This window comes from Erpetoichthys calabaricus, chromosome 14 (assembly GCF_900747795.2).
Source record: "Erpetoichthys calabaricus chromosome 14, fErpCal1.3, whole genome shotgun sequence".
NCBI classification, from domain to species: domain Eukaryota; kingdom Metazoa; phylum Chordata; class Cladistia; order Polypteriformes; family Polypteridae; genus Erpetoichthys; species Erpetoichthys calabaricus.
The window spans coordinates 47,671,645-47,685,131 of NC_041407.2; the positions used below are offsets into that span (position 1 = coordinate 47,671,645).

General features: G+C 36.9%; 1 protein-coding gene across 1 annotated transcript in view; it reads right to left on the reverse strand.

The window, feature by feature from the left end:
• col16a1 (collagen, type XVI, alpha 1) overlaps nt 1-13,487 on the reverse strand; it is a 346,728-nt gene that overhangs the window by 63,359 nt on the left and 269,882 nt on the right. Inside the window, exons 39-44 of the mRNA XM_051936205.1 lie at nt 12,192-12,260; nt 11,486-11,533; nt 11,289-11,360; nt 9,285-9,338; nt 3,798-3,842; nt 3,556-3,684 (exon numbers count right to left, since the gene is read on the reverse strand). Coding sequence (XP_051792165.1) covers nt 3,556-3,684; nt 3,798-3,842; nt 9,285-9,338; nt 11,289-11,360; nt 11,486-11,533; nt 12,192-12,260 — 417 coding nt within the window. The remainder of the gene's footprint in view (nt 1-3,555; nt 3,685-3,797; nt 3,843-9,284; nt 9,339-11,288; nt 11,361-11,485; nt 11,534-12,191; nt 12,261-13,487) is intronic.

Sequence of the window (13,487 nt, forward strand, 5' to 3'; positions counted from 1 at the left end):
TCAGTAGCCACTACAACTCTAAAGCAATTCAAATCAAATTAAATTTTATTTGCCTGTTATACAATGCAATATGCACTGAAATGCTTAGTTGCTTATCTCCAATGACTATGTTTTAGGAAAAATAAGTATTAAAATTTAAATAAGTATTAAAATAACATTAAAATTAAAATAAGCATTATTAAAGGAATAACAGTAATACATGACTTAATAAATATAAAAAATGATCAAAATTATAAATCTGTGAAAAAATAATAACTACATAAATAACTAACTTAATGTAAAAAAGTTAGCAAAAGGCATCATGTGGTTTTAGCCATTTTCCTTATTCAAGATGCACATGGACTGTGGGAAAAAAAACTCCTTCTCAGAAGCTCTGAACTGAACTTTATGAAGCGTTCACCTAACCGAAGTAGAGAAAAGAGGCCATTGTTGGGATGGCTGGTATCATCGATAAGTTTCTTTGCCCTGGGCTAACATCGCTTGGTGCAGATGTCCTCGAAGAGTACACACCCAGTGATGCAGTCCTGTGGTGTACTGTTGCCAGACCAGGCAGGAATGCTTCCTGTAAGGATGCTTTCATTGGTAGATTTACAGAAGTTGTTTAGTCACTGGGAGGGCAGCCTGAAATCGCAAAGGTGGTAAAGATGCTGTTGTGATTTTTTTTTTACCACAGCCTTGTGATCAGCAAACTTGACAGTGAAGTTTGTGTCATGTGCATGCAGTCATACAGAATGTTTACAAGAAGTCAGGCAGAGAGCTCAGAACACACACACCTGTTGAACCTCTGTGTTGAAACTGGGAGAGGAATTTTCACCCACTCCAATCACCTGGGGTCTGCCTATCAGGAAGTAAAAAATGCAGCTGCAATATAAAGTGCTCAGATGTAGGTCACTAAATTTGACGATGACTTTAGAGGGAATTATTGTGTTAAATGCAGAATTATAGTCTACAACGAACATTCACACATAATTCCTGCTTTTCCTAACCAGGCGAGCCAATACTGTTTGAAGGATCAAGAAGATGGCATTCTCTGTTAATCTACTTAAGCAATATATGAACTGTAATGAATCTGGTTCTTTTGGCAGAGAAAAGCATATATAATTCTTGACTAGCTCCTTGAAACACTTTATTAATATAGGTAGGAATGCAACAGGATGTTGGTTATTCAGGCAGATTGAATGTGATTTCTAAGGTACAGGGACAATGGTGGATCTTTCAAAGCATGCTGGTATGACAAGCTGGGTTGAAGAGAGATTAAATATTACTGTGAATACTGGTGTAAGCTGATCACAACAGATCTTAAAAACACATCCTGGAATGCCATCTGGACTTGCTGCATTCTGTTGTTCACTTTCCTAAAAGCTCTCTTTATCTTATGCTCCGACAAAGTGAGCAATGTTTCCTCAGTGAGTGGTTCTCCTACCGCAGATATGTTGGAGTGCCCACAGAAATTATTGAGCTCGTCCGCCAGAGAGGTGTCGGTGCTCATCGTGGTGGGAGTAGTTATTTTATAGTCCATTATTGTCCTCAGGCCTTGCCACATACACCTAGGATCAAACTGTTTAAATTGTCCTTTGTAATTTTCCATATTCTCAGACATAAGCCGAGTTGTAAACTGTGTGTTTAGTAAATTGCAAATGGATTTGTCCACCTATGGCTTCTGGTTTTGAGTTAAGTTTGTTTACCCTGAAATTAACAGTGCTTAAACACATTCTGTGCATCACTAGACCACTGTGACTGTGTACGTTATCAGAAATACACCACCTGAATAGTTTTATCTGCTGGGCTGCTTCTGTTCTCTTTTTTATTTTATTTTTTAAAGTACATATTTCATAGGCTTAACTATTGTCTGATAAAATCTGATATGTAAAAAAAGACATTTAGCGAACAGCATGAAACTACACCTAGCAGCCCATCATGAAACTTTTATGATAATTTATTCATCTGTCCGAGTCGAAATGATATAGACAGACAGACAGACAGACAGACAGACAGACAGACAGACAGACAGACAGACAGACAGACAGATAGATAGATAGATAGATAGATAGATAGATAGATAGATAGATAGATAGATAGATAGATAGATAGATAGATAGATAGATACTTTATTAATCCCAAGGGGAAATTCACATACTCCAGCAGCACCTTACTGATACAAAAAACAATATTAAATTAAAGATTGATAATAATACAGGTAAAAACAGACAATAACTTTATATAATGTTAACGTTTACCCCCCCGGGTGGAATTAAAGAGTCGTACAGTTTGGGGGAGGAACGATCTTCTCTGTCAGTGGAGCAGGACAGTGACAGCAGTCTGTCACTGAAGCTGCTCTTCTGTCTGGAGATGACACTGTTTAGTGGATGCAGTGGATTTTCTATAATTGATAGGAGCCTGCTGAGCGCCCGTTACTTTGCCACAGATGTTAAACTGTCCAGCTCCATGCCAACAATAGAGACTGCTTTCCTCACCAGTTTGTCCAGGCGTGAGGCGTCTTTCTTCTTAATGCTGCCTCCCCAGCACACCACCGCGTAGAAGAGGGCGCTCGCCACAACCGTCTGATAGAACATCTGCAGCATCTTATTGCAGATGTTGAAGGACGCCAGCCTTCTAAGGAAGTATAACCGGCTCTGTCCTTTCTTACACAGAGCATCAGTATTGGCAGTCCAGTCTAATTTATCATCCAGCTGCACTCCCAGGTATTTATAGGTCTGCACCATCTGCACACAGTTACTTCTGATGATCACGGGGTCCATGAGGGGTCTGGACCTCTTAAAATCCACCACCAGCTCCTTGGTTTTGCTGGTGTTCAGGTGTAGGTGGTTTGAGTCGCACCATTTAACAAAGTCATTGATTAGGTCCATCAATATGATATATTGACCAAATTTACATGTAAAAACTGACATATTCCTGCTAATTCTAAATCTTTCATATGCTGTAGTTCAAATGTTCCATTTTTATCATAACTGATGAGGGGTGAATTGCTTCCCATTCTCGTGTTTATATTTCCAACACTCAGGCATTAGGCATGTCCTGTTTTATTAAATAGTATCTTATACAATGGCATATGCAGGGCATCCTTTAGCCAAATTTTTACCTTTGGAAACAAGCTTGTAGTGTATTAGTCTCAAGGAGCATAGTATAGACAAAAGCATATAGTAATGTAATCATCATAGGGGTTTTCTTCTTTATTTAATGCTGATTATCACAATGCATTAAACCACCTACAAATATATATATACTGTAGGCCAATCCTATCATTAGACCATAATTAAGACTGCCCAGTGCTAATATGCTAAGAGTTGCCTTCCTTCCTTATGTTTATGGTCCGCAGTACCCCAGTTGATTAACTTATTGAAAGTTCCTGTACTTTAGTGTTTACCATGTAGTGAAGAATAACTACGTTTACAAAAACACACAGAAACAACCACACTTTACTCTCATGTGCTCAAGACACCACCCTAATGCCTACCTACTATACCCATACAATTATTTCTTCTGGCTCCTTATCATTGTATTACCAGTCATTCCCCAGTTCCCACTGTTTCTTACCATTTCACAGTTCACACTTTCTGAGGTACCAGGCTGGCCTTGTTCTCCTTGCTCTCCTTTGTCTCCCTTGATTCCAACCACACCTGGAACACCAGGCAGACCCTCGGAGCAGCTTCCACAGATATCCTGCTGCCGATACAATAAATCAAGAGTTAATTCTTGGGGTTAAAGTTACATAACATGTAAACTGGCATTTTAAATAGTGGTGATGCATTCCACCTTTTTGTCTTAAGCTGCCTTACCCTCAGTGCTGCCAGCTGTCTCTCTGCTACCATTGATAATGGTCCCTGCCAAAGGAATTAAAATCGGGTCAGTCAGCTCAAAATATCAGCAGAGCTGGGGCCATGTCATCAAGGTGTATGCTGGGAAGAAGACAGATGCTTTTGCCCCATACCCAGAATAATGCTGACCTTGAAATGTCTAAAGATGCCAAGCTCAGCAAGACACCCACCTGCCATTTCTTTCCTAGCAAAACATCTGTCTTTTTTCTTTATAGAATTTCTGTTTTTCTCTAAAGCTTTTCTTTTTTTTCTTTTATTCTGGTTATGTAAGTATGATTCTTCTAGATGGATTTGTAAGGGCAAATTTAGAACAAAGGAATTGCAGGTTGGTCATAAAGTAAAGAGAATTAGAAGAAAATAATAAAAGGCAACAATGTGTTTCAGTCTTTGAATGTAGGCAGGACATTGAAGATGAGGGGCCAAAGTCAGAATCTGCTATAAAAGTAGTATGAAGATTAGTAGAGAACATCAGTGCAATGGTGAAGGATCACATGTGTAAAAAGAACAAGCACAAAGAGTGACAAACAGAGTAAAGTTTCTTAAAATTCTCAAAAGTTAAAAGGAGGACATTTAGTGCACTATATACAATGTATTTACATATAGGAGACACTCGGCATTCCTAAACTCACAGCATGTCTTCTTTTACCAGTCTATACATATTACCTTCATCAGTGGTTAACCACCATGCAGGAAGATTAAGTAGCACAGGTTCAGGACCCAAGAACAGTTCATTATATATATATAACTTTACATGATAATCCTAACTTCAAAGTGTTTTATAAGTCACAGTTTACACAGAATGAGAGGCTATCACACTTGTAGCATTCACTAGTTAAGTGTCTGGAATCTAAACCTGGCAATCCATCCATCCATCCATTGTCCAACCCGCTGAATCCGAACACAGGGTCACAGGGGTCTGCTGGAGCCAATCCCAGCCAACACAGGGCACAAGGCAGGAAACAATCCTGGGCAGGGTGCCAACCCACCGCAGGACACACACAAACACAGCCACACACCAAGCACACACTAGGGACAATTTAGAATCGCCAATCCACCTAACCTGCATGTCTTTGGACTGTGGGAGGAAACCGGAGCGCCCGGACGAAACCCACGCAGACACGGGGAGAACATGCAAACTCCACGCAGGGAGGACCCGGGAATCGAACCCAGGTCCCCAGATCTCCCAACTGCGAGGCAGCAGCGCTACTCACTGCGCCACCGTGCCGCCCCTGGCAATCCAAACCTAAGCATTTTAATTATCAAACTGCCACATTTCTATTACTTCATTTTAGCTTAAATAATGTCAGGTGCGTAGTAAACATAATTAAAAATATATGACTATTAATTATTTTGTTCCTCTGTTGCCACACTTAGGGGTATGTTTAAGAATTTCAGCTATACTGAAATGTCATAGACACAAAGACAAGGAAAATATGGCAGTAAAAAAGAAAGCATAAATTATTATTTATACAACCTTATATAATGTTGGTACAGGTTACTTTTTTAATCTTACAAATTATGTGTGAATATATTTCTTCAGATATCATTTGCTAATCTGATTAACACTTGTTTATACCCTTTTTCTGTATTTCTTATGAGTAGGCAGTTGACCATCCACCTTTCCTGTATATAAACACATACATTTCAACCTGCTGAAAAATGTCAGCTTCTGTTTTTTATTTAGACAGTCTCTGCCTCCATTAAGCCCTTATTATCTGCATAAGTAGCATTTAATAGTTTGCATTCAGAAATATCAAATATGTAATACTTTTTCTCCATACTAAGATAAATATATAAACTGTATGGGTATCAAACAATAGGACTCACAGATCACAATGTCACATTAATTAATATAAATTCTTAAGCTCTGATTTTAGTTACTGTAATGGTGACATGTCCAACCAAAATATTGAAGGAAAGATTGCACTCCAAGCACAGTGATATACAGCTTATAAGATAGTCTCTCTGCAGTCTTAATTTCAGAACACAGGAAACACACTGAGCCAGAAGCACAATAAAAAAGCCTAGAAAGTCATGGAAATGAGTGCCGATGACAGAAGAAACCTTTTTGAAGCCAATGTCCTGCTGGCAAACCCGAATGTTGACTACATATGACATTACCTCTTACTTCCTTATCCTTTCCAAAAGAAGCAAATAGAAGTAGTAGTAGAAAATATGCATGCCCATGGGCTAACATTAGATAATATTTAGTTATGATAACTACAATAAACCTTAAATCTAGAAAAACCCCACATATGAAAGGAGACACAAAAAATTCCCAGAATCCTTCAATAGCACAGAAGTATACTAATGGATCTTTAATGGCATTTTATGGTTCCTTACTGGGTCTCTGGTTCCAAATAGAACTATTGCTTGACAAAGCACCATTTCATTGTGGGAAAGGTTCTTTGCATATGCAGTTGGTTCTTTGTACTTTGAAAAACTTTCTAATATGTGAGGAAAAATGAACTGCAATCTTTAATGTATTCAAGGCTACCTAGCAGGACACTAACAAATTAAAAAAACTTGGACTTAGCTTGTGTTTTTGTATGCAGCTAGAGTACCTTTAAAAGCACAACCCACTGGTATTTCACATATCTGTTTAACATCTATTATTTACTGAATGGAGCCTGTTACAAATCTAACAGAAGACCCTAAGTTAATATAGGTTCTTCCTGGAACTTTCATGTAGTTGGGTCTTTTGGGAACCAAAAATGGTCACCCTATGGCATCGCTCAGAAGAACCAGTCTAGTTCCTTTATTTTTAAGAGTGTATAGTGTAGTCATCGACTATGCCACAAGATATTGTATGCCTGCAGTCTTCAATGTCAATGACAATGCACCAGCACACACTGTGCTGTCAGTCAAAGAGTTTTTGACCAAAAACAATGTGCTTGGTGCTTTGCACCCCCTGAATTCAAAAGATCTTGTTTCCTGTGACAAGGTTATCCTTGCTGCCTTATACCTCCAGAAATCTAAGTTTTGATTCCTATTAAAATCAATATCTGTATGAAGCATATACACACTTTTTGAATCTGTGTGGTTTTGGCAAGGACTACTTTTTCGTAATGTGAATTCACTTATCATATACTATATATCTGCCGCTCAATTGCAGAGTACATGTTATGCTGTGAGTTATGCTATGTAATAGTAAGTCAAATGTGAACACTACATATAAAGATTGAGACACCTAAGTCAGAGGTGAACATAAATCTCATATCCAGAAATGCAGCTTGAAAGTGGATGATGGACGGATGACACTAGATTACACATGTTTCAGTAAAACTGAAATAGGCAGAACATGGCCAGCCTACCTTAGTTAAAGATATGGACGTGAATATGCTCAGATTTAATTCACACATCTACATCATTGTGTGACTCCAACAAAGTCACTAACCTGCCTACATATCAAGAATTAAAATTCATTGTGTGCTGTACCTAAAGTGACATATAAAAGGCATAATTATTTTGTAATTGTCTTTGTACAAATTAAAAGGACTTACAGTGTAGGTGCAGGTGTATTCTAATTAAGCTATGCTTTACACATTATTGGAAGTATTATCCCTTGTGACAATATATTGTTGAGGGTAATACTAGAAGTTTACTTGTTATTGATATGTATTTTGAAAAGGCTGTGGTAAATACTAATCAGTAACATGGCCAATTTAAGTTAAAGTAACACAGATTATATGTAGTGCTTATTTTTGAAAAGTTTACAAATCTGAGACCAAAAACAGTGTTTAGTTAATTATTGTGCATACCATATTAAAGTCAGTAATCAGTGGCATGATTAAAATGTTTCCCAAAAACACAGACCTTAGCTGAGCACAGAACTTAGAGTTGCCAGGTAGGCTGATCAGATGTCCTAACTTTTTAGATGCAACTTGACTTTGTAAATGGGCAACAAAAGCAAATATTAATTTTCTTCAGTTTTTATCTTTCCAGCTACTAATTCTCATGGTTACAAACTATTATTGCAGAAAACTTTACATAATTTACCAGTATTTACAATTGTTTATTTCTTGCACTGTATAAAAGTAATATTTTTCAGCTTAGTGATATACCAGCCTAGCATAGATACAACAAAAGGGAGCTTCAAGCACTATCTAGGAGCAGTATGGCAAAACTATCACAAATGGGACACCCTAAGGCAAAGATTTAATCACATGACGTAATAGAATCTTCATGTGTTGCTGACTGACATATGTTGCTGGGTGAGGTGCAAATACTGTAGTAAATGTGAACAAAAATTGGTATTTTCTGTCAGTGCAAACAAGGATGCAGATGTACTAAAGGCTGACTCTAATGTATCTTAGATAAATAAAAAAATATATTCAGAGTTATGTATAAAATGTTAAATAAACAATGTAGTGACCCCCTGCTTTACAAGATCATGAAGACATACCTTCATATGACCACATGTTTTACTTAAGATGAAAAATAATTTTTTTAACTCTGATTATTGAATAGATTAAAAATCCCACAAAATTAAAATGAAATACAAAATTAATATGGGTGGCACAAAAGGGCAGTGGTTACCACTGTTTCTTCATGGATCCAATATCCTGAATTGGAATTCCACACCCAGTAATTTTCTGTGTGGAGTTTGCATTATCTTCCTGTGTCTATGCGTTTTTTTCTCCCACATCCCCAAAGACATGTAGATTTAGGTTCATTGATAGCTCTAAATGGACTCTGATGTGGGGGAACGAGAGTTTTCTCTGTAATGGACTCTCACTCTGACTAGGAATGTTTTCCATATTGTGTTTATAGTGTTTTCCATATATAGTGTTTTTGGGGGTAGGCTCTAGACCCAATAAGCATGGTCCTGGATTGGATTAAATTAGAACAATGAAGAATATGGCAAATTATAACTTTGGCTACTTACAATATGGATTGTGACTAATTGTGAGAAATTTTGGCCCTTCAAGACAATGTAGAAATGCTTCTGTTTCTGAAAAAAAGCCTTCCTCTTACTTCCACGGTCAGGTAATCATAGCTAATAAAAAGAAACAACTGACCTTTATATAAAATACACCTAATTTTATACCTTAATTTGGATTTTTATATTTTTTATTTTGAATAACCAGGATATTATGGTGGCACTGTGTTCAGTATTACAGCCTTACAGCTCTCAGTAGCTTAGAATATTTCAAATGAATAATCTTCAACTCTTTTCATCACTCCACCACTCCAGGCTTGCACAGTAAAACACAGAACATTACTCGTTGTATCCATTGCTGGAATAATTTCCACACAGCCAGCAGTCTTCTTGACACACAAACCTTTTTTTCTCCAAAACTAATATCTGGCCTGTTTCTCCACAAACCTCTCACATATACCAAGTCAGCTCCTGCCTTGTCATCCTACATACCAACACATGTCCTTCTACCCAATCAGTACACAAACATCTCTGACTCCAACATCTTTCTTGAACTGGTTACTTACTAAATCTCCTGGTGGGCCTGGCAGCCCGGGTAAGCCATCACTTCCAGGAAAACCCTAAAAAAAGGAACTAGAGTTCAATACGTTTTTAAAAGAAATCTGATTCTTATCTCCAAATTCTTTCCTTATGACTGAATCAACCAGTTCCAAGAACATCAGAAGGACCATCACACAGCACCATGCCAAGTTAAAGAGCCAGCAGCAACATTTGTTAAAACAAGAGCCACTCCATGTTGAATATGGGTGGAAAGAAAAAAAACAGAAGGAATATCTAAGACAACCCAACAAGGCACAAAAAAGCCACACTTCAGAGCATAAAACTCTAGCAACTGAGACTAGACAATAACATATAAGAAAAGCAAATACAAGAGCAGATTTGTTAGATGTCTTCAGAAATGTTACTGGAGTCCTTGCACCACAAGTTCCCCACTTCCTCTCCTGTTCAACTGATAGTAAACCACATAAGATGATGTACAGGAGCATCACTATTTTTAATTGGCATCTACAGCTCCAAATATTAGGGGTATCGGAGATCAAAAAGGTTTGGAACTCATTTCTGAACTACTGATAAACTGGAATGTGGTCAATCTGTGTACCTTTCCAAGCATAAGTGATGGTGGAAAGGCAATTTGTCTGGCACCAACTTTTAGGAATGGAGGCAGTTCTATGTGGTCAAAAATTCCTGCCCCTGTAGAACAAGCAACAGTAGTGTATCTCTTTCTTGATCTTATTTTTTGATGTTTTTCCACATTACTGCCCATTGTGTACACTATGTACATCTGAAGAGGCAAATGAGAGGCTCAATCCAGGGTAGAGTTTCCATTGGCCACATTGCCTATTTAAACACAACACTATTTTGGGCATTTTTCATGCTATTCTTGATTTTGAAGCTTATGATTTAATGATTATGACCTGACACCTGTCTTTTTCAAACTACTATATTTTAAGAAAGATTCAGTCTTATCCTAGAACCAGGAATTTATGAGTGCATAGGGCCAAAATGAACAGGAAATAAGTTATAGACAATATATAACAGAGAGAGATGAGATACAAGGATGGGAATTGAAGGAGGAAATGTTCATAAGGCTGAAAGGGAAAAGTTTCACTGACAAGACTTTTGCACAACTCATGTACAGTATTAACTTTACAAATGAAACCAGCAGAATGAAATTTAAATGAAGAATGACAGACACATAAGCCAACAATTCCAACAAAAAAGCAATGTTGTCTTAGATATTTGTATTTCCTTGTTTTGCTACCTCCCTTTACCATATTTAAAACTAGGCATAAGTAACTATATCCCACAAGTCACTGTGCACATTGCCAGATACAGACTTACAGTATTAAGGTTTAGGCATTTTAAGTACTGCCAAATAGGTTTGGGAAACTCAGTGAAATATTAAAAAGGGACACAGGAATGTTATTTGCTACTGAAAAGTGAGCTGTAAAAATGATGGAGAAATGGATCTTCTCACATCAGAGCATCTAAAATGGCCAGGAAAAAAGAGGGAGGAGCAAAAAAAACCCCCACAAACAAGCCCACATGCAAGTAAGCAAGCAAGCAAACACTCAACACATGATGATATTAAACTCCCCTTTCTAGCTGAAATGTTTTAGAAAGGCATCTGCCTTTATGATATGCATGGCTGTGCTGCAGGGTTCAGACTTTAATTTTTAAAACATAGCCACTAGAGTTCACTGTGGATACAGCAGAATCTCTCTCTGCAGTTTCCACACTATTGATGCTTGATGCACAATCAAAAGCAAACAGTGTGTGTCTAGGCAGGAAATGTGATTTTTCAGCATTGCTAATGATTCCAGACAGGATATCTACAATATAATTATAAGAATTTGTATTAGAGGAGTACCTCATATTTTCAATATATTTAATTTTTATGCAGCTGTATACTGTTAAAACAAAAAGACTAAAAACTAAATATTCTTTAAGGTTACCTCTGGCAGATTTAACAGAGAGCGGGCCTCTCAAATTTAACTGCATTTTATTACCTGCCTTCCTGGAAAACCTGTCGTTCCTGTAGGACCAGGGGGTCCAGGTGGGCCAGGAGGACCAGGGGGTCCCTGAAATATACATTTTATTGGATAAAATGCAAGTTATTCAATACTTGGAAATTTTAAAATATATTTTTAAAGAACTGGTACTGTATCTTTAAGATAGGACAATGAGGATATGACACAATGCAAACCTGTGGTCCTGGCCATAACAATCCAGTGGTCAGGGTCCCAGGAGCTCCCTGAAGAAAAGGAAATTTAAAACAAAAAAAATACATATGAAGCAATTTCAATTGGAAAGACATACTCAAGAAAACATAAATTCTTCAGTTAACCAGCATTCTCTCAGTCAATTTGAAGATCCCCCAACTATCTGACATGTAAAAAAAAAGCAAATTAATCTATATGGCAAAACTGCAACTCTCCCCACAGTAGGAAACAATGATCAATAAAAATAGTAACCTCTGGCTAGGAAAATGAAATGACTAGATGACAGAATGAGCTAAGTGAAGATGCTTACCAGTAAAGTGGAAATGGCTGCCATATTTCTTGTGGTATACAGTGTAGTTAGTCATATAACAAAACACTGCTCAGTTTTTTTTCTTATGTACTAGTAATGCTTTATTTGTGTGTTTGTTCTTTCACAACAACTTTTCAATGTATTGAAGACAGCCAAAAGAATTGTATTGAAAATTTGTAAAACAGGACAAACAATTAGTAAGTTTGTAGATTAAAACCATACTCACTCAACAACTAAAGGGTTAATATTGTTGAAAGCGATTTCAGAAGACTGAATAGGTTTTGGAAATTTTGCCTTACAATTAAAATCTCGTAAGAATGAGCATTAAGTTGGCAACATCAAATTCCTTTATGACTTACGAACATATCAGCTAAACTTACTGGATTTCCTGTGTGCTTTGAGTCAACCCAAGGTGGAGACTGTTGGCAGCCACAATTTCCCGGTTCTCCCTAAAGAGGGTTAAAAAAAATATTAGCACACTAAGGAAGTAAACAACTTTACCATACCATATTGCAGCTATAGTATATATAAAATCGTGTCTGTAAAAAAAGAAAACTAGTCAAGATTTCTATTGTTCTCGACGCTGTCTGTGTCATTTATGAGCAGGCAGCCTAGTTGAAAAAGCCTTCAAGGTGCATGGATATAGCACATGATCTTAGGACACAACTTTCAATTAAAGACTCACTGATTGGCACATTTTCCCTTTTTCTTATAAAATCTGATTTGCTATAAAAACTGACAGTTTTATTTCATTTACTGTACCATACATTAAGTTAGTTCAGGTTCTATAACAGAGAACATATTTAAATGCTATAGGCTAAGATTATAATATGGGGAAATTTTTGCCTCCCTGGTTTTTAACCTCTTTTTCAGGCTAAAAATTTACCAGATTGTCATTTTTTCCAACATTCTGTATTGCTATTTAACAGAAGCTACCTCAATAAAAACTGCCATCCTTTTCTGAAACAAGCCTTTTATTCAAAGGTAAAACATCAACTCTGTGAAGAGGAATATGTCTGTAACACTAAGGTTAAAGGCAATAATAGGGACGTAGGTTTCAAGATGCCTTGAATATTATATGTAAAATATGAATACATTAGCCAGAACATTTGATAGCTCTGGAACAACTACCCTGTAATTTTCCTGACAGCCAACTACAGAGAAAAGGGATAGGAAGTGATGGTGATGTTTGCCCTGCAGCGGGAAATAATACTTGCTGTAGACACAGACAATGTGTAGTGGGAAATAAGGAACCATTATTAAGGGACTGTGGGTGTAAACAGTGAAGCTTTGTCAAAATCACATCATTACATAGTATATCTTCATTTTTAAAAGAAAAAAGCAACCCACTGAAAAATTATTGTGGTGTAATATGAACATCTTTCCCAAAAAAATTACATAAATAAATAAAATGTAAAACAATAAACAGGCTCTTACAATCCAGGGCAAAACGTACAGAATTACTTTCTTTTGCCAAGACTTCATTTAAACTGCTCAGAAAAGCCTTTTCTTTGCTGAACATAAAACAATGTATACTATAGCATCTAATGAATTCTAATTGTTAAGGGAATAAGTAAATTTAGATAAAAGCATTGTATACTTGGACTTATTATGCTCTTGTTCAAATGACTACTATGAAATGTGCCAGTACATAGTTGTACAGACACAGGACTTAA